Source organism: Acanthisitta chloris, unplaced genomic scaffold (genome assembly GCF_000695815.1).
Source record: "Acanthisitta chloris isolate BGI_N310 unplaced genomic scaffold, ASM69581v1 scaffold2280, whole genome shotgun sequence".
NCBI classification, from domain to species: Eukaryota; Metazoa; Chordata; class Aves; order Passeriformes; family Acanthisittidae; genus Acanthisitta; species Acanthisitta chloris.
The window spans coordinates 443608-464232 of NW_008650981.1; the positions used below are offsets into that span (position 1 = coordinate 443608).

Genomic DNA, 20625 nt, shown 5'->3' on the forward strand with positions numbered 1-20625 from the left:
CCCTTGTAACAAAAATACATTCCCCCTCACCACCTTCCCATACCAGGTAGCCCAATGCTACCTGTGCAGCTGATTGTCTTCAGTTCTGCTACCCCCCGAGCAACAGCCCTGCCATCAGGAGAGGCACACTTATGCTTCAGGCTCTGCAAAACTGGACTCATAATCCTTGTGCCTCATAGATTTGGGGCCACCTGGTGCTGTGGAGCCCACATCCTGCACGTGTGTGCCCAGCACCCACTTCGTACTCCTGGGGGCTTCAGTTTGTTGTATTCCAGCTAAGCCTCCTTGGGAGGAAAGCAAAGCATTCAAGTCTTTTTCACCTTGTGAAAGGCATTGTAGCAGCTGTGCTGCACAGCCTGGGGGGTGTCCTTTTCTGTCAGCCTTTCTACCTGTGTGGTCTCTGTTGTGTACCATCAGCTCCTCTGTCCCCCAGCCCATGAGTGCAGCACTGAGCTACCCACACGAGCCCTCTGCCCACACCTGCTACTGCTGCATCCCATGGCCATCACCTTTTTATTCTTGTCGGTTCTGAAAACACAACACTCACCTCCAAGGTACATTGTCATTTCAAAGCTGTGGCTAAATACGTCTCTGACTGACAACTATGAATAATTCCACAGAGCCCCTAAACTTCCAGGCATTTCACTCTGAAGCTCATATAATACAGCAGAGCTGCTCTCTCATGTTTTTCATCTTTTATATTCTCCAAAGATTTGAGATACAGTTACGGAACAGGTTAATGTATTTTCCTCTGAAAATAATGCTGTGGGAGCCTGTTCGTGGTTACTTGTGTGTGTTGAGAATAATGCTGACAATCCAGAAAAGAAAGTCGTGAACTTGATAATCACCATTATTTCGTTTCACATTTTCAGCATGTTCATGTCCATGTGCTTCCAAGGAGGGCTGGAGACTTCAGCAGATGATGTCTATGGTAAGGGTTATACTTCATTTCTTCTTCAGAGTTGGTTTTGCTGTTAGTAAATCACCTTAGTGGTCCAGGCCCTGCCTTGGGTGGAGGTAGTTAATGGAATCTCTGTGTCTTTATTGCTTGCTAAGACCTTGTGATAGCACCGAGACCTATATTGGGATTTCCTTGTGAGCTTCCTCTCTGAGAGAAGATACAGTTGACACCTTGGGGTTATACTTCATTTCTTCTTCAGAGTTGGTTTTGCTGTTAGTAAATCACCTTAGTGGTCCAGGCCCTGCCTTGGGTGGAGGTAGTTAATGGAATCTCTGTGTCTTTATTGCTTGCTAAGACCTTGTGATAGCACCGAGACCTATATTGGGATTTCCTTGTGAGCTTCCTCTCTGAGAGAAGATACAGTTGACACCTTGGGTACTTCAGTCTGTCACTGCACACAGAGTGAGGTGACATCTCTACCAATAGCTGTGTTCTCTTATTTTGAGGGCAGGGAATAAGAGGATGACCACATAGTTAGACTGGCATGCAGGGAGTGTGTCCTACTGCTGTTAGCCTGGAGTGCCAAACCTTCCCCTTCCAACAAGAAAAAACACAGACAGCTCATTACAACTCAAGCACAAATTGCCTTCTGGCCAGATTTTTGTAGGGCTTTGCTCAGTCTCTGGACAAATCACACTGTAGCCCCAAAGATGAAAATTAAAGAGCAGCTATGCATATCGATGGAGTATCTGTGTGTGTGCAGATTGTATGGCAGAGCTGGGCACATAAGCTCTTGCAGTGTGACTGAATTACTGGCTTTTGTTTAAATGAACAATTGTGCTGGCATTAACAAAAAGTTTTCCCCAGCTTGACAGCTGTCACAATGATTCTAGGAAAAAATCTCACTATTGTTAAATTTATGGATGGTTCTTACTGGGTTTGGTAGGATCCTCTGTCTCAAATATGACATCTCCTTCTCTTTCTGAAAGTAATTAATATAAACTTGTTCAGTGCTACTGCAATACCATCTGCTTGAAGGAGAATTCATGACATTTTCTTCTTTCGTATTTTTTCCTTTGTGATATATACCTGATGACAACTCCCCACTAGCAAAAACAGGCAGTGCATTTTAAAGTTGTTCGGTTACTTAAATATGCAAAAATGGTGGGGGAAAAAAGTTTATTACTGACCAGTTACATGAAGTATAGTGCCTGAAAACCCCACTAATAAGGGTAAGACCTTATAATGAGACTGCTGAGCAAGAGGAGCCAATGGAAATATATGATGGTCATCGTATCTGCTGCTGGGGTTGAAAGCAGTTGAGTGAGGCAAGTTGAAAATTAACACCAAAATGGGTGTCAGGCCTTGGAACAGGCTGTCCAGGGAAGTAGGGGAGTCACCATCCTCAGAGGGATTTAAAAGATTTATAGGTGGCTCTTAAGGACATGGGTTTGTGGTGGGCTTAGCAGTGTTGGGTTAGTGGTTGGACTCAATGATCTTACAGGTATTTTCCACCTAAATGATTCTATGATTTTTTCTTTGTCACATGTATTAAGAGGTTTTAGGTGCTGTACCAACCCACAAAATCTGTTTCCATTTTTGTCGAATTTACAATTCCATTCGCTTCTTTTTTAACACTTTTTTTTTCTCCCTTGTTATAGCTAAACAGAAACAGGCAAGACTGTTAATGAACTAGACTATATATTTAGGGTTGTTAAATGCAAAAGGGTGACAAATTGGTGAAAAATATTTTTTTATCTTGTCATTTTCAGTTACAGCAATTGTAGGTGTTGTTTTTAGCAGATATAGGAAGCATAAATATTTAGACACAGCTGTGATAATATATCTTTTAGCAGAAGAATGTATTCTTCTGTCTAACCAGCTATTCTTGAACACCATAGAGCTAACTTATGCTTTTTTACAGACTGTAGCTGAAGAAAGATTTCAATTCTTTTTTAGGATGCCAGGGAAACAAAACATATTTAGTGCTATAAAAAGTTTGATGCACAGTTGTATCACTGGCTGGATTAGAGGATGGATGGACTTAAGCAATATGCAGCCATAAGTGAATAAACCTATTTAGAAAAATACAAAAGGGACAAATTATTGAAAAGACAGCTGACTTTGGGAATAATTTGGAACTCTTGATATAATGCATCTCTGTGTTGTACCAACAATTCATATCCCTTTGTAAAGAAGATATTTTAAAAGATTTAGGAAGACATGTAGATCATGGTGAGGCAACAGATGAGGGATAAAGTACCATTAGGTGAGATGTGGGTGCTGGAGAAAGCTTTACATCTGTTGTCTGTGCAATTTGTACTTAAGAAAACCCAAAACCTGTTTATAAATGACACTTCATTTCCATGTATTGGAAGATGGAGTTGTAGTTTAGGCAGCAAAGACCAACATCCAAAATCATCCCAACAGCCTTTTCTTTGTAGTATGTGGCCTGGAGGCTGATCAGCCTCCTTGAAACAGTTTGTGTAATTGTAAAGCACACCCAGGCTAAATTTTACATATTGTGGTGCCTGGTTTGACTGCCAGAGCTAAAAGCTTTACAGCTATTGGGAGCCATTTTCACAGATTCTGGGTCTCAGCTCTGGTTCAACACATCTATTTTGAACCCCTATCTATCTGTAAATGCCTTTGAGCTCTCCAAGCTCTGCAGTTGTCATCTGTATGTGCTCAGCAGATTGCTGATAAATCCCATTGCTCTGTGAGTGTCTGGCAGTGAAAGCAATGCCCAGATGTTGAGACATCAGCCCTCTTAGGAGATTTCTAGAACCGAGACAGCTGGAAAGTACTTGCAGTCTCTTACCATGTGCTTAATTTCTCCCATTCAGTTTGGGACTGACCACTCATCGGATGGAAAAGACTGAAAAAACCATATCAGGTTGATCCCTGCTTAGTCTGTTTACTGGGCTCTGGTATCTTCAGGCTTTTGGCTGTGAAGCTCTGACACAGCCTTGTCTAAAGCAACTTTTAAGAGTAAAAAGTATAGTTAAAGGTAAGGTATTTCTCAGTACTTATATTTTAATAAGGTTGCTGATGGACACAAATGCCTGCCAATTTCTGGATATATTTTTAGAACTATAGGACTGGAACATTAATTGTAGAAGGGATAAAATAAGGGCTGACATTTGTTCCACAGCACCATCTCTAAGGCATTTCTTGGTAAAATATGTCACTTAATATTTTAGGTTTCGAAAGAAATCACTGTGTGATTTTCTAAGATACAAAGAGAATGATTAATAATGGAAAAAACCCATCTGCATTGAATGTTTTAGATGTATTTCCTCTGCATCTTTGCAGGGCTATTTCTTGGAAGGGTATTTCTTGGGAAGTGTTAGCTGTCCACACTCTGGGTTCACTGCAATGGAAAGCTAAAGCTATAGTTTATCAGTTCTTACATTTTCTGCAATTATTTGAAATGTAATCCTGCAAGTGTGCACATGTCAGAATTAAATTGGTCTTACAGGGTTTTTTTATAGGACCAGGCCCTTCATGTTTTACTATTGCTGGATTACTTTTCTCATCTACATCTTGGGTAGTTCTTATTCATTGATTCACTTTATTTCTTGGACAGCAAAACTAGCAACTAAATATTAGGAAGGCTTTTCATTAGAATAACTCTTTATACCCCTGTGTTTTCTGTTTGGTTTGAAATAGATTAATATTTTACATTTATTAATCATGGAACTTAAAAGCCTCCTATTGAGTTGTTGCTTGCTTTGAAGTAGATGAGTTTTTTGCTATTATAAAGACATGTCAAAGCAACTGATAAGAATTTGGTATGAATGAACATCTTTACTGTAGAACAGTCCCCTGTGTTGTGGCAGTCAGCACAAGTACTGCAGAGCTGTTGGAGGTCATTGTGTCCAAGGCATTCCAGAATGTTATCCTGAAACGTCTCAGCAGTTTCAGGCGTCTGTGGGCAGTCCTCATTCAGTGAGTGTTTGAAAAGTCCATAGCACAGCCTGTCCCTGGTCTCCACTGAGTGGTTAGCCATTACTGCAATATAAATAACATTCATCATCCTTTAGGTTGGCAGGTAATAGCTGTACTGGGCTGGAGAGTATGGGGCTTTCTTAGAAAGGAAGACTCAATCAAAGTCTGCACTACTGGTTATGAGTGCTGACCTCAATAAGTTAATTTTGAGGCTGACAGACTCAGATAGGTAAGGGCAGCTTGGCCTCTCAGTGAAACCCTGAGCATCCCCTGGCATGCAGTGGTCTTCTTTTGTGGTGCACACCCTGTTCCTGCCCAAATTCTGTGTTTCACTTGGTGGTTGTAGCCTGCTCTAACAGATGCAGCTGCTGTGGCAATACACATCCAGGGCAAAGAGTGCCCAGCCCCTCACCAGCTTTGCTTTCATGCCCACCTCATTTCCTTGCCTGTCTTCAGTTACCAGCCTAGACTGGTGGAAAAGGGGAAAGCATGAAAGAGAAAGGTTAACCCAAACCCCTGTGTCTCCATCTCCTGGCTGCCTGCCAGACCTGCATCATGGACCTCTTGTAATGAGCCTGAGTGAAACTTCCTAATGTGAATTCTTCAGTAATTTAAAAGATTTTGTAAAATGCAGAAGCCAGCAAAGGAATTCACTTCATGCTGTCCTCCTTCCCCTCTGGCATTCAAGCAAGCAGTAAGAGAGTCACTTAGGAAAAGATATTTTGACTTAGTGATCTCATTCAGCATGTTATGTTAAATCATTTCAGGAAGAACACCTATTAGTAATCATTTCCAATTCCAGGGAGGATGAAGGAGGCTTTTTGGCATATGACTCAAGAACCTGCTGGGCTGTTTCTTCAGGCTGGCAAAACAGGGGAACTGTGGTGAATTCAGAAGTTTAGTCAAACAAGCCTGAAGTTTAATTCTCCATGAGTGGCTTTGACTGTGACATGCCATCACTCCAAGCTGCAGACAGCATCTCTCATGCTGCTGGGCACAGAGCCTGGCTGAGGGCTGGAAACCTGCACAGCTGCACTGAACTGCTTGGGCTGCTTCCTACTTAAAGATAAGGTATACAATGAAAAGATAAATAAGCCCTAATCCAGGTCCTGCTAGACAAAATGGAAAGATGCCCAAGAGCTTCTGTGAGCATTGGATTGAACTATTCATGAAAATTAATGGCATGCAGAGCTAATAGGCTGTTCCTTGGCCTCAGAATTATATTGTACCTTCTGGGAACATATTGTAGCCTGCTGGTAGATCAGTCTGCTGCATCTGAACTCCCTTGGGGACAGACTCTGCTCTCTTTGCACCCTGTATGGGTAAACCCATGGAAAGGAATGTACGCAGCACTGAATCAGAGTAGCTTTGTGAAGGTGTTTTTTTATCAAAGCTCTGCTTTTTCTCAGGTACAAGTTTATTTCTCTGTCTTCTTCGGATATGGCAGCAAATAAATTCTTCCCAGTAGGTTCTGGATTTATCCTGGTCTTGCCAATATTGCTTTTTCTGACTGTGAGCATCAGAGGAGGTTCTGCTAGCCAAGGCATATGAGCCTTTCCCAGTTGCTTCCTAAGTCTTGCGATATTATAGCGACTCCAGCAGGGCAAGTCAGATTAACTGTGCCTGAATATTTCCAGCTGTATGAGTATTGCAGTAGAAGCTAGAACTGTGCACATAATTATGTTTTGGATGTAGTAGCTGAATGGACAGAAAGTAATTTTGAGTTGACTTAAACCAATTTGTTTCCCCATCAAACGTATTTCCTTTTTGCTTTAAACAGGATGATTTGTTTTCTGGACCATGATATTTTATCTGATTAGGATTTGAAAACCCCTGGATAATGCTGGCATGCCCTGCAAGCTTCTTCTTTGTCCTCAACGTACATAAGGCAAAACTGACATATTTGTCAGTAGGGCCCAGCAGGAGTACTGGGAGACATCCTATGGTCACGTGTATCCCCCTAGGTGGAAACCCCACTGTTTGTAGTAATTTGGGCCCTTTCCAACCCTGTGAGGCATTTTTAATTTGACACCTGACATCTCTGAGACCTTCCTGTATGCTGTGTGCATTGTTACTTATTTTAAGATAGCAGGATATCATAATCAGATCTGATTAAGAACCATTTGATTCACCATATCTTCCATCAGATCTAGAGAAATGGAAACAGCTCAACTATAGAAACAAACTAGAAGTGGTTAGAAGGGTTCCCATTAAGGCAGCCATCCCTCATGATCAAACACATGTCCTTTTACACCTAGGCTTTGTTTGGAAGGCAAAGTACATTTGGCATTTTGCATATCATCGAGTAGCCTCATTCCCCTCTAGTCCAGCTGTCTCTCTGCATTCCATCACTGCTCTTGATGCTTCTTACCCTTTCCTGCCTCAAGGTTTCTACAGTCATTTTCCTCACAGGTAAAAAATACTGGCTTCCAGAAATCACACTTAATCTATAACATAGCAGAGGCAAATTCTTGTGACCATTACAAAGGATCTCTTGGCCCCTTCTGTAGCATGTTGACTGTTTAGCTCATGGAGTATTTGCTCTTTTGTGTCCTTGATGGTAGTTCATCGACAAGAGACTTAGTGGCAAAGAGCCTCCAAAGAAGGACAAGTTGTTGATAAGAGGATTAAAGTGAACATGGTCTCTCAGGCCTGTTCATTCTATCAGTGCTTGGACTTTCTTAGCTGCTCAGGTGCTTTTGGTGTATTCCCAGTCCCAAGGTAAAACTGTTTCCAGATCTCTGCTTATCTTTTGAGGCAGTGTAAGCTGAATTCATACTAGTGGGGAGAACATGCCCCATTAGTATTGTAGATACTCAGCTTTTTGGAATTGATGGTATGGAAGGCAGACAAACCTGTCAGGGAGTTGCTATTTTCTGAAGAGAGATTTTTCTTCTGTGAACTAAAATATTGCCTTAAACTTCAGATTAAATGCTCCTTGTGTTCTGTTAAAGGTTTAGGATATGGGAGCAACTAGTTGGTAACCCACAAACCAAATCACACTGAAAGCCACTGCACTGCCCATCAGATGACTTCAGCAATTTGTTCTGCCACTAGCAAGAATTTGGAGAGTCTTTTTCCAATCCATAGGACTGGTTCTGATCTGATCAGTAGATCTCAATGATCCAATCCTCAGACCCACCTGCAGCTGTGGTTTTAGTTTATGATCCCACAATGATGGAGCTCTTTGTACCCTGTAATTTGGGCCAGTTCCTTTATCTGCTGTCTTGCAAACATGGGCCACAATGTTTTGAGGGATCAGCGTTATCCAGTAGAGGTTCAAGTACCAGGTAACTGGGAAGTGATTGTCTTGTAGGAGACACCACCTGAACTGGTTGTTGCTGGTAGTTTTGTTGGCTCACCCAGCACTGAATCAGCAGCTTCAGTGGTTCAGATGTGATGCTATCTGTTGCTTTCTAAATATGACTTTCTTAAATGAAGGTGGAGATATAATTATGAAACCAAGTATTCTTCCTAGTTGGGAAGTAAATAAAAATCTGATGGGATGGGTTTACCATTCTTAACTTGACCTTCTGCATGATCAAGTTAATCTATTTTTTGAGTCTAAGGAGTGAAAAATTATATAGATATGAGATATAAGCTTTCCAGATAAGTGCTTGTATTCTGGGTTTTTTTGGTTTGTGGTGGGTGCTTCTTTTTCCTTTATATATTTGCCCACTCTTTTCCTTCTTAATTTCTTTTTTCTTATTTTTTTTTCTTCTGGGAAAGTAAAAGTTTAGAAGTAAGCTGAACTGAGACATTAAAAAAACCCTGTGTATAACCCTACAGTGGAAAACAGAGAACTGAATGTTTGTGGTTTTCGGAAACCAAAATGATATGCTGACAATTTAAGTTGAAACAAAACCCATCAAACTTCTTATTTAGGTACTTTTAACTATGAAATTGCTTATTGAAACAAAATTGAAAATTATAATGTCTGAAGAAAACTACTTTTTTAATATACATGTATTTATACATTTGCATATATATTTATAGTCATACACTTTACAGACAAACACTTATAGACATACACATATGGACAGAGTGCATGGCTCAGAAGTACATGAAGTATTTATTTTGGCTCCACTTTTACATTTTCTCTTGTAGCATGCCATAGCTGTGTGTTTGGGGTTTATTCATAAAATTAGTGTTTGCAGGAACTTTGTGGACTTTCCATTTTCCTCAGAAATGAATGAGATTTGAGCATTTACATCTGTGAGCGAGATCTGATTATGCCTTACCTTTGCTTAATATTTCTGCTGCAACAGTCATCAGTGAGACAGTTAACAACACTGAAATATAAATTGTCGTCCTTGAGGCTCCAGAGTTAACACCTTTCTGTTTCCCAGCTCACTGTGGTTTCACAGTTAGCACCTCACCTCTTTCTATAGGAGACAATACTTCACATTACAGCTTGTGGTCTGGCAAAAAATGCTACAAGAGTTGGTGAGTGTCGCAGTTTAACCCCAGGCAGCAGCTCAGCCTCACACACTTACCCCAGTGATATATGGGGAAAAGGTCTGAAGAGTAAAAGTGAGAAAACTCATGCTTGAGGTACAAACAGTTTAGTGGGTAAAGCAGAAGCCACACACAAAAGCAAAGCAAAACAAGGAATTCATTCACTGCTTCCCATGGTTCAGCCATCCCCAGGGCAGCACATCTCCATCACATGTATTGGCAACTTGGGATGACAAATGCCAGCACATCTCCCCTTTCTTCTCCCCCCAGCAATATATACTGAGCATGACCCCATATGGTCTGGAATATCCCTTGGGTCAGTTGTGGTCAGCTGTCCCAACCATGTCTCCTCCCAACATCTTGAGCAGCCATAGCCTGCTCTCTGGTGAGATGGGGTGAGGAGCAGCAAAGGCTTTGACTCTCTAAGCACTGATCAGTAGTGAAAACATCCCTGTGTTATCAGGACTGCATGAGTCCAAAACACAGTCCCTGACCAGCCTCTATGAAAAAAATTATCCCAGCCCAAACCAGCACACATAGGTAAGGCTTCATTTCATTTAAAGCAGTAGCTACACATTTCATTGCCAAAGAGAGATCAGGCCCCATCCAGTACCATTAGTGCCATATCTTAAGAAGGACTTAATGTGCATCAAAAGCAAAGCTACAAAATTATTTCAGGCTTACTACTGTGGGAATATGCATCCCTTTCCCTTCCCCCCTTTTTGAGGCATTTGCTCCAATGTTTCTTCTCTTTTGGCCCCCAGTGATGCAGGTTCACAGGCCACTTGCTGGGATGGCAAGGGTTCAGGTCTCCATGGGCAGACCTGGCAAGGGATTTAGTCTACATGATTGTTGAAGAATGGCTGAGGGAACAGGGGCACAGCTCCCAGAGAGCATTGTGCGAGCAAGAGTCAAGCAAAGGCTTATGGGAGCTTTGAGCATATAACTAAGACGTAGGCCTCAGGAGTTTAGCTTCTCAGCATTAGAAGTTATTTTTGCAGCATAATGTTGCAGCCAAAGGACAAGCTATCTGGGAAAGCTCAGCAATGTTGCAAACCCAAGGATGAACTATTCCGGGAAAACAAAGAAGGATTCTCCAGAAAACAAAGACTTCTTCACAGCTGCAGCTGCAAGCAGACATAGTATATAAATGTAACCTGTAGAGCTTAGGTAATGCTAAAGTGAATAATAGGTATAGTTGTCCTGCAAGCTAGGAAAGTATACAAATGTAACTTTTAGGGTTTAGGTAATGGTAAAGAGAACAATAAGCATAGCTGTTCATGCACTGTATAAAAGATGGACGATGGCTTACAATAAAGGAGTCTTGCTGGACACCATCGGGTGCGCATTTCTCCCGTCGATTTCCCACACATGATGTCAGGAGAATTCTAATGGTAAAATGAGTACAGAGTGAGAGTGGATGTTAGCTTTTGTTGCAACAGTTTTGCCAGTAAGGCAGTGAAAATGTACTGCAGACCTGTTCCCATACTGAGGAAAAATGTTATTTCAGTTTCAGAAAGGAAATTTTAACAAATCATTGCAGCAGAGTGAGAATTCAGTTTAACAGTGTTAGGATAATTGTACACAATTCGGTTTTGTTTAAATATGTTAAGCACCATTGTTTCTTTCCGTGTTAAGGATTGACTTTGGTGCTAGGTTGCAGCAGTTTTCCTTAATTGCTTTAATCCTTGGCCTTAAGAAAATGAATACTTTAAATTTGCACTTGTTAAGTACACTGCTAATGAAGGAAAGGCTTTAGCAATCGTTGGCAGACCGAAACTATATGTAAAAAAAGAGAAAGCGAAGAGAAAAAAAAAAAAAGAGAGAGAGATGGAGAAGCTAATCACCAAACCATTGTGTTAATGCTTATTTTAATCATCTTGCCTGCCCTTGCTGGCAGACAGAGCCATTCGGCTGCAGAGGCAGGAGGCGAAGCTATCCCGTCAAATGGCACTGATGTTGAGAATTGGGCCCAGGAGGACAATTTGACTTGTCAGTTTATATAGACATAAAGCTTCATTGTTGTGCACAGACACAACTGGCTTTTTAAAAGCCTATTTCCCTCCTGATGATGTGAGAATCTGCTCTCCTCTCTCCTACTGTTCTCCAGCCCTCAAATTTATGAGATAGCGTTTAACCCTGCGCGGTGTTTCTGTGGTGCTGTAGGGGCACGTGGGTTTCAGCAGTGCCACGAGTTGACCACAGCCACCACATCACACAGCTTCGAACCACGAGGTAGCTGTCAGGGTTGGGGGGAGTAGGAGCAAAGAGCTTTGACTCCACACTGGGTGATGTCTCTTCGCAGGGAGTTTTAGCATGCCCATATCACGGAATTCTCTGTGCAGTTAAGTGTGTGTTTTAAAACACACAGGATGCTCAGAAGAAGAGAAGCAACTAACAGTGTTTCCTTGGGGGGCAAAACTGAAATATCTCCAGAATTCAATTAATTACCAGAAATGTATGATCTGTTTTCAAAACCGGCTCATGCTGCTCTTTTCCATGTGTAGGAAACTTTTATCTTTCTGACAACTAACAGTTGCAGTTAGCAAAGTATGCTAACAACTTCTTTTGGCTGCCTGTGCCTCCCCGTGCTGCAGGGAGCCACGGAGTGGGTTTCAAGTAACACAGTGCAGCATTTTCCCCAAGTTTCAGCTTTTGCATTCTGCAAAATGGAGAAAGTGACAAGCGATGACCACATTGAGCACTGGCATTTACTGCTTCAAGGAAAAGAGAGCTTCAAGATCCTGCTTGGCTGAGTTACAACCTAATTATAGCTATCCCAGTGCAGGTATTCCAATAACCAGGGAAAGCAGGGAAGTAAGGCAGCCTTTGTCCCACTTTGCCTGGATAGTTGCAGCATTGTGTACAGGACTAGTAAAGAACCTCTTTCTGCATTTAATTGCAAAAATTGATCATGGATTTGTGGTCAACATATAAGCAAATCCAACTATACATTTGTATATCCCTTTTGCTTTAGTAAATTACTTCTGTGTACTGGCAGTTTGCTTCTAGGGATTGTAATCTCTGTGGAAGTGGGAAGGTATTGCAATAAACAGAATTTTAATGGAAGGCCTTTTTTTTTAAGTGGTTTTTTTTTCTTGAACAATCACTTTTTTCTTCCTTTTTTAAGGAAAAAGTCTATTCTCAATCATTATGTGAGTGTCTTTGAGGGGGCAAATGCACACAACTGCCAGGTCATGTACAGCACAGGCACTGTGCAGGGTTTTCTTCAGCTGAAGCATGATTGGGAGCAGTAATTGAGATTAGCTCCCCAGGAGAAGGGCCTCTGCTCTCCTCCTGATTTTTTTCTCAGTAAAATAGTTGCACTTAATGCATTTACGAGTAGACTGTAAGTGCTAACATACTTTCTTCCCACACCCCTGCCATTTCTGTGGCAGGCTTACTGAAGAAATAACAATACATAAAGCTGCGTAAACACTTAAGGTCTTGGGTGTCTGCTGCCAGTGGCACTTTCAGATAATTTCATTTCACACTTTTACATCTCAAGTGCCTGGTTTTTAAGACCTCTGAGTATTTTATTTTTTAACATATGTTAATTAAGTTTTCTACTGGCTCTTCGAGTGCATTAGGTAATAGTACTTGTAGGTGTGATGCAGAGAGGTGAAGGGACATTGTGAAGTTCTGGAGTGAGTCAGTGTAAAACTGCTGAGTGCAGATACATCCATGAATCCCTGAACAAGCAAAAGGAGGGAGGTGGGTTGATCACCCATACATGGAGTAATCCAGCACATGAAGTTCATGCTTCCCTGTAGGAATCTGTGGTCCTTAGGCAGCTAGGAGTATGCTGAGATGTGCTCCCCAGCTCTGAGCAACACTGGAAACTTGAATGACTCTGAAGAACTTTGGTTCAGCTTTTTTTTTTTTTCTGGAGAATAACACTGCTGGCATTTACAAACTCAGAGTGTCACCTGGTAGTGCACTGGCTTAACTCACCTAAGGCCTGTGAGCTCTTGCAGCAATTGCAGCTCTCTGAAGGTGGACACCCCAGGTATTTTAACAAGAGGTGACATGTTCACCTAGCTGTAGATAAAGGGCTCTGCCTGCACTGGTGTGGTGTCTCCTAGCAAATGCTTAAGGAAAAATTTATAAGAATGAGCATATGTAAGGACTGTCCCAGCTCTTTTTGTCCAGAAAGACACATTAAGAGAGTCTTGCCATAAGTGGATTCTTACGTGGTTTTCTGAAAAAAACAATGAGCAAAACAGCCATTGACTTTCAACAAGAGTCAGATGTCTTAAAGACTTTGGAGAAGCCAGCCCTTTATCCTTCTGTATTAAGTTGTGGTGGGCGATATTGACACTCAATAGGATGTTATTGACATGTGATTTTCTCCTCTCATATTGCACAAGGGCATGAGGCAGAATTGCTCTCTGCTACGTGTGAGCACAGGAGTTTTGGATTGATGTATCAGCACTTCGTGTTTCTGGGTTGCTCTCAGGAACATGTGCAGAAGGAAAATAACAGTAGAACAAGGACAGTTCCCAGGTTGGATAATGTGCTCCATTGATTGACATCCTTTGCTTCTCTTTTAAGTGCAGTAAACATAATGAAGCTGAGAACAATCTGGTGTTTTTTCACCATTTTTAGCAACCTCTTGTCATTTTAAGCTGATGATGTTTCTTCTCTGGTACTACCTGGTGATCCTTTTTGCATGTTTATTACTGTTACTTCTTCTCAAGAAATAAATTTGCTGAGAGTAAAGAAAGTTGCTCATTAGGGCAATGTAATTAAAGGAAAAGTAGACATCATGCCAAGTTCCGTTTTCTCTACAAAGCGCCACCTTGGAGATTGCCTGAAACTCAATTACTCATTGCTATGCTTATTAGGGAGAACAATATGCTGAAGTGATCCCTACTCCTAATAACCTTGTTTTCGACATGTGAATCATGTTAATACTTCTTTCTTTAGTGCCTTAATCATCATGTATAAAATGGGTCTGTTTCTAGAGGGGGAATAAGGAAGGTGGGCCATGTGGTGGGTGTTCCTTGAATTGCTACTCTCCATGGAGAGTTTCTTCTTTCCTGCTGGTCTACAGTCATTTTTGTGGCTTTGTTGTTGTTTCCTTTTAATTGCACAGAACAGCATTTATTAACAGATTACATTTTGATAACCAGATTTCCTCTGGTGAAATGAAAATGTTCATCCTCTGCCTTGATCTCTCCCTTTCCATGTCTCAGTCTCTTCTGCCTTACCCCATGATTTCACCAAGACAAGTAACTTCTGCAACAGAAAACTGACATTTATACTTGCTAAATTATCTTGTTCCAGTCATTAGTCCACTGCCCAACTTTTCTCCCTGGTGTGCTACCCTGGTGTCTTCCCACTGTCCTCCCAATATAATGTCTTCTGCTTCTGTGGTAGACTGTTCCTGTGGCCCCCAAAATCCTCTGTGCCCCTGCATCAAGGTGTGATACAGGGAGCTGTGAATAACAATATTCTGTACAGGCATTTGAAGGAGACCTGGAGCTATGAAGAAAACATGATATATTTCCATCCTGCTGACAGTATAAATATCTCCTTAACTCTGTGCTCAAGCCTTCCCCTCTAAATATGCAGAAAACATCTGCCAACTGGATATTCCAGCAGAAGTAAAGGACAGAAGTCTTAATCTTGGTGGTAAGTACAGCCAAAACTGCCATGGGAATGTGGGGAAATTGCCTGAGGTTCAGTTGCCTGAGCTCTGTGGTGGCCAAGCTGATTTGAGTACCAGTAAGTTCCCCTGAAATTCTCTGTCAAAAATGTCACAAGCAATCGTAAAATAGTTGTGTGCAAACCTCACTTTTGATCCAAATTGTGGATGGAACTGGCTGAATGTTGAAAATATCTGAGGGAGAGAGAGGGAAGTAATTTGTTCCTAAGCAAAAGAGCTTGACCGGCAAAACTTCACTCCCAGAGTGGAATAGAATTGCAGAAATGTAAGGCTCTTCCCTCTTTGGTGCATGACCCCATTGTTAAAATTGTTCAAGGCCACACTGGATGAGGTTTGGAGCAATCTTGATCTAGTGAAAGGTGTCCCTGCCCTGGCAGGGATGTTGGACTTGATAATCTTCAAGGTCCCTTCCAACTCAAACCATTCTATGATTCTATGATAGGAAGAGAAGACTAATCCAAGTACCACTAGTGTCTTATAGATCATGTAAATTACCAATTATATGTCAGATGAATATGCTGTTCCTAAGAAATGCTCTGTGTTTTCATCTCAGAAGGAAATGCAGGGCTGTATAGTTAACCATTCCTTCTTCTTTCATGTCAGAATATTTCAGTCCTTTTATGTAGAGCACAAACAGACATGATTGAAAAGCAGAGTCCTACCCTTTGATGTTTATTTGTTGCATTATCCATTTTTCATGGCTCTATTATTCCAGAATCCTATTGAGCCATTCATTGGCAAATGGAAATCTCCACTGCTGTCAGTAGGGAATTTCTTCCTCTAAATCACATAATTTGGCCCCTATTACTTAACTTGGGGCCAGATTATGAAAAGTGTTGAGCACCAGCTTTCTGAAGGCTTAGCACCTCCCACTGAGGACAGATTTTCCAAACTGCTCAACACAGAGCAGCTCCTGTTGTGACCCTTTAAGGACAGATTTGAAAAGAACTCAGCAGTTCTGTTTCACCAAGGAGCTGAGCCTTTTCCAAAATCTGTCCAGCTTTGTTTAGTGCCAGGCTGGAAGATAAGGACTTTTGAAAATATGGCTTTTAGGAAGCTCTCTGATATGGAAAAATACTAAGTTACAGACATTGGGAAGGACTTGAAACAAATGCTTGAGAAGAGACAAACCTCCACGTTTCAAGATGTGCCAGTTTTTATTGACTGATAGAGGGGCTGGGAGAAAATTTTGGATCTGAACAGGTTTTCCCATAATTGCCCACTAGGAGGTTTCCTGCACATTCCCCTGCAGCAGCTGCCAGGCAGGATGCTGGAGCAGAGCACTGCTGTGCTGAGGCAGCATGGCAATTCCTGTGTTCCCAAAAATGCATTCACTTAGCAAAATGTGATTTGCAAGCAAAGTAGCACAAAGCAGCTATTATTCTTCCACCAGCCTTTCCGGGGTGGGGGAGAAAAGATTGATTTGCACCTTGTGAAAATGGATTGAGTTTTTCTTTTGAAGTTTTAAACCCAAGATTCCCCTTGCAGGCACCACACTGCCTTGTACTCCAGAGAGCCTTCCCTGGTGTTGCTATCAAGAAAAATCTCTGCAGAACAGTCTGTGTAAATTTGGAATCTTAGGGGTTTATAGGTGAGTGTTAGTTTTTGACCTGGAAGTTATTGCAGGCAGGTGGCAATGGAGGATGTGATGGGGAGAGGTATTTCAGTGTGTAAAATGCAAGACTTTTGGCTTTAACTCTAAGCAGCACTGGAGCTCCTGGGAAAGCAGTTCTGATAAACTTCTGTGTTTTAGTAAACTGCAAAACAGCCATTTGGTTTTGGTCTGCTGAACTGCACAGAATACCTAGAGAGCCTTGGCACATCTTGCCTTCAATCCTTTGAGACCCTCTGTGAACTTAGGATGGGCTTTTCCTGTGGCTGTCCAGCCCCACTTGCATTTGGATTCACTTTGACACAAAGCACTTTAAAAAAAAATGAAATAGATGAAAAAGAAATAAAGGAGGAGGAGGATCAGTCTTGGTAAAAGCCTTTACTGTTGTTACAGGACTGTGCAGCTTCTGTGATTATCCCTTGCCTTGTTCAGCAGTGTATAATTTAATGATTGCATCCAGGGCATGCTATTAACTTTCTTTTCTACTTCTGCAACCCCAAAGCTCATTAATTCTTTTTACTATTCCCCACTTGACACGTGTGTATGTGTACGGGGAGGGCAGTGGCTAAAGAAGTGTTATGGATTTCATATCTTTGCTTCGTCTGCCACATTATAGCAAATGACAGTTGATTAGGTCTTTCTATAGATCATTACCAATTGTTTTCTACCTTGCAGATACTGCTATTACGACAAATCTATCATATCCTAGAGATCCTATGCAGCTTGTTATTTCTGTGTGATTTATTACACTCGCGGTAGAAATGTTGTTAGCGAACATTGGGGAAGCAGTGAATATATTGAGAAATATCAATGTATCCTCATGTTCTGGCTTGCAGTGACAGTCAGTGATCCATCTCACTGACACTTACCTTGTTAACATTTTGATCAGATGGCAAATTTGTCATTTTTCATGGTAACAAGTATAAGTTTGTACAAGGATTGCAGAAACATGGGGAAGATAAAGGGCCCCTCTCTTAGTTTTTCCTAGTGTGATGTAATCAGTAATCTTTCTGGAAAATGAAATAATTACTTTGTGAAAAAGCTTATCCACTGGAAAATGTGCCAGTGTTAGAAAGCTCAGATTTCTCTTCATTTGAGGATTGAATGAGTTCTCTTTGCAGCCATTACTGACACTTTGATTAACACACCAAACCAACATGAAATGATAATATAGAACAAAGAGGTTTACAGTCAGATTTCCTCTCCTTGATTGTAGTGAGAAACACAAAGATCTTGCAAGGAAAAGTGAAGGCATTATCTCTGGCAACAACGGACTACAAAATACTGCAAACATGATGTTGCAAATTTCTTCTAATCCTCACAGTCAAAGCTTGCTCTCAGCTTGGCTGTCGGCTCTGTGGCTCTCCCGTTCCAAAGCGTGGGCACGAAAACTCTGCTTAAAGCACAACTGAGCTACACGGGGGGAAATTACAGCCCCTGATGTAACAGAGTCATCTCAAAGAGCCAATGACTCATCTGCACAGCCCACAGACACGGGGAAAGGGACATCAAAAAGAGTGAGATCTTGCTTCTTGTAGCAGTACAGGTGTTTGACATCTCTGTGAATGGCATTAATAAGGGCTTGTCCATGTGAGGGATTGTATGTGGCAGCAGTGATACAAAATCATAGAATCACAGAATCATTTAGGTTGGAAAAGACCTCTGAGATCATCAAGTCCAACTCCAATTGTTAACTCAGTGCTGCCAAGCCAACCTCTAAACTGTGTCCCCAGGTGCCACATCCACATGTCTTTTAAAAACCTCCAGGGATGGTGACTCAAATGCTTCCCTGGACATTCTGTTCCAATGCTTGTGAACCCTTTCAGTGAAGAAAATTTTCTTAATATCCAGTCTAAATCAGCCTAGACATAGGATATGTGTATGACAGGTCAGGACCAAACCAGACTAAACCCAACTGAAATAGCTCTTCTCCCAGGACTTGCATCAAAGTTGCTTTCATTCAATTATTCTCTTTCAGTTTTAACCACTGAAAACTTGTTGGCTGCATCATTTCGAGTATCAGTGAAGCACAAATGGCCAAGTGCCAAATGTAAGCTCCCAGTCAGTATAATAGAAAAAACAGAGGCCAAACAGTTCTTCATTTTAACCTGACAGATTAAAAAATACAGACCAGATAGATCTTAGGAGTTCTTGGATACAGTTTAATCGAAAAGATACAGTTTTCATTCTCTTCTTTACTTAAATGACTGGAGAGATCTGATTCTCAGCTGGGTTTGGTTTTATTTTGTTGCTGCTTTTCTATCTTTCTTTATAGTGCATTTTCAGGATGTAAATACTGGGAAGGTATTATTAGAAGGGCTCAGATTGTATTCAGAGAATGCACACAGAAACTGAGCACTGCTTCAGTTGTGTCACTTCGGTCATAACAGTATAGCTTTGAATTGTTTAATTCTTCTAATGTTATGCATAGCAATGCAATAGTTCAGGCACCAGAGAACTCGAGCAGTGAGTCTTAGTGCTCTGCAGTGATTTGAGAAGGCACAATGTCATCTACTAGAAGGTCTAATTGTTATGATTAATATTTAGCATTGGGAAGTCTATGTGGAAGGGCACAAGTTACATCTGCTTGCTGAATTGGATGAATTACTAATTTTTCATTTCCTTTTATTTTTAGCATCCCGTTGAGTAGCAGAAAATGTATGAGTATATATTTGCTATAACAATATCTCTTGAACTAAAGGCTGTGCCTCTTACAAAGCCACTTTTCAGATGCCTGGCCCAAGGGAGCAGGTAGGCAGCACCACATTTGCTGCTTGCTGAATTGTGAGCTGAGGAACTTTATCAGGGAGACTTTTAGGTGCATCAGAGGTGCAGCTGCACCAAACTGCAGAGAGCAGACAGGGCTGATAAGGTGATGGGACACAGGGATAAGTTCTGGAGTGGGGCAAGGGATGACTTGACTTCTTGAAACCAACTGTGGCAGAGCATCTCACTGATGCATTGGGGACTGCTGGCACAATCTTTCTGTTTAACATTGTTAACTGCCTGATAACTCTTGTAACTTAATAAGTGCTTCTTCTTGCTGAAAACAAAGGGGCTTAATTAAAAAGGAAGAAAAATACTGGATTTCCAGCAAGTATTGCTGAAGGAACTTGGGCAAAATGTTTTCTGGGAGAAAAACTAGTGAAACAGGTGCAATGAGAATACGCAGTGAAGTAAGTTTAAGAGAGCTGGTTGACAAGATATTGCTGTAATTTGTCTTTAAGTTCACACAGAGAGCTGACAGATTTCACTAGGTCTTGGTGACATTCACATAAAAAAAGTTTCCTAAATCACCACCTGAAATTTCGGACAATGGCTTTTGATAAAGGGATGTTGGAAAGCTTCACCTTCTGAAATTGTGACTCATTTACCATTATCTCCATTGAGCAGCTGAGATCTTCCTTTTAGGAAGAGAGATGAAAAATTATCTTCTGAATGTACCATATTGCTTCTGATTCCAGAGAGGAGAAGGGAATTAATGTTGAGGATGGTGTTGCAGTAATTAGTTTCAGATGCAAAGGGCTGAAAGTAAATCCCAAAAAGCAGCAAGAAGGGGATTCACCAGCAGAGCATCTGGAGGCTGGTACTTTTTTTTTTTAGAATATGCAATCAGTGTTGTTCATCAGTGGTTTGCTCCTTAATAATTAGAGCAAGATTAAAAAACCCAAACCAACACCTCTCCCCCCCCCAAAAAAAAAAAACAACCCAGAAAAAACATCCAAGCAGATTATTGCTGGGAACTCATTTTTGGCTGTATCAGGAGTTAATGTTGAACTCTGAAGGTGGTTAACACTTTTGACTGAGATAGCATATGGGGGTGGTTAGTGCCTGATGGTGGGAATGCAGACCACCAGCTTCTGCTCAGTGATTGGGAGCTGAGGGCATATGTGCTCACACAGGCTCCTTGGAGTCCAATCCCATTCCTATTTAAACCAGTGTGAAGATATATTAAGCTTGATTAGCATTAAACTGGGTTCTCAAATTAAAAATTCCCCGTGAGTAGACATAACATAGCTGAACCCACTCTTT

At 41.3% G+C, this 20625-nt stretch overlaps 1 protein-coding gene across 1 annotated transcript in view; it reads left to right on the forward strand.

The window, feature by feature from the left end:
- Nucleotides 1-20625, forward strand: part of FHIT (fragile histidine triad) — a 416581-nt gene that overhangs the window by 334472 nt on the left and 61484 nt on the right. Inside the window, 1 exon segment of the mRNA XM_009071094.1 lies at nt 873-931. Coding sequence (XP_009069342.1) covers nt 873-931 — 59 coding nt within the window.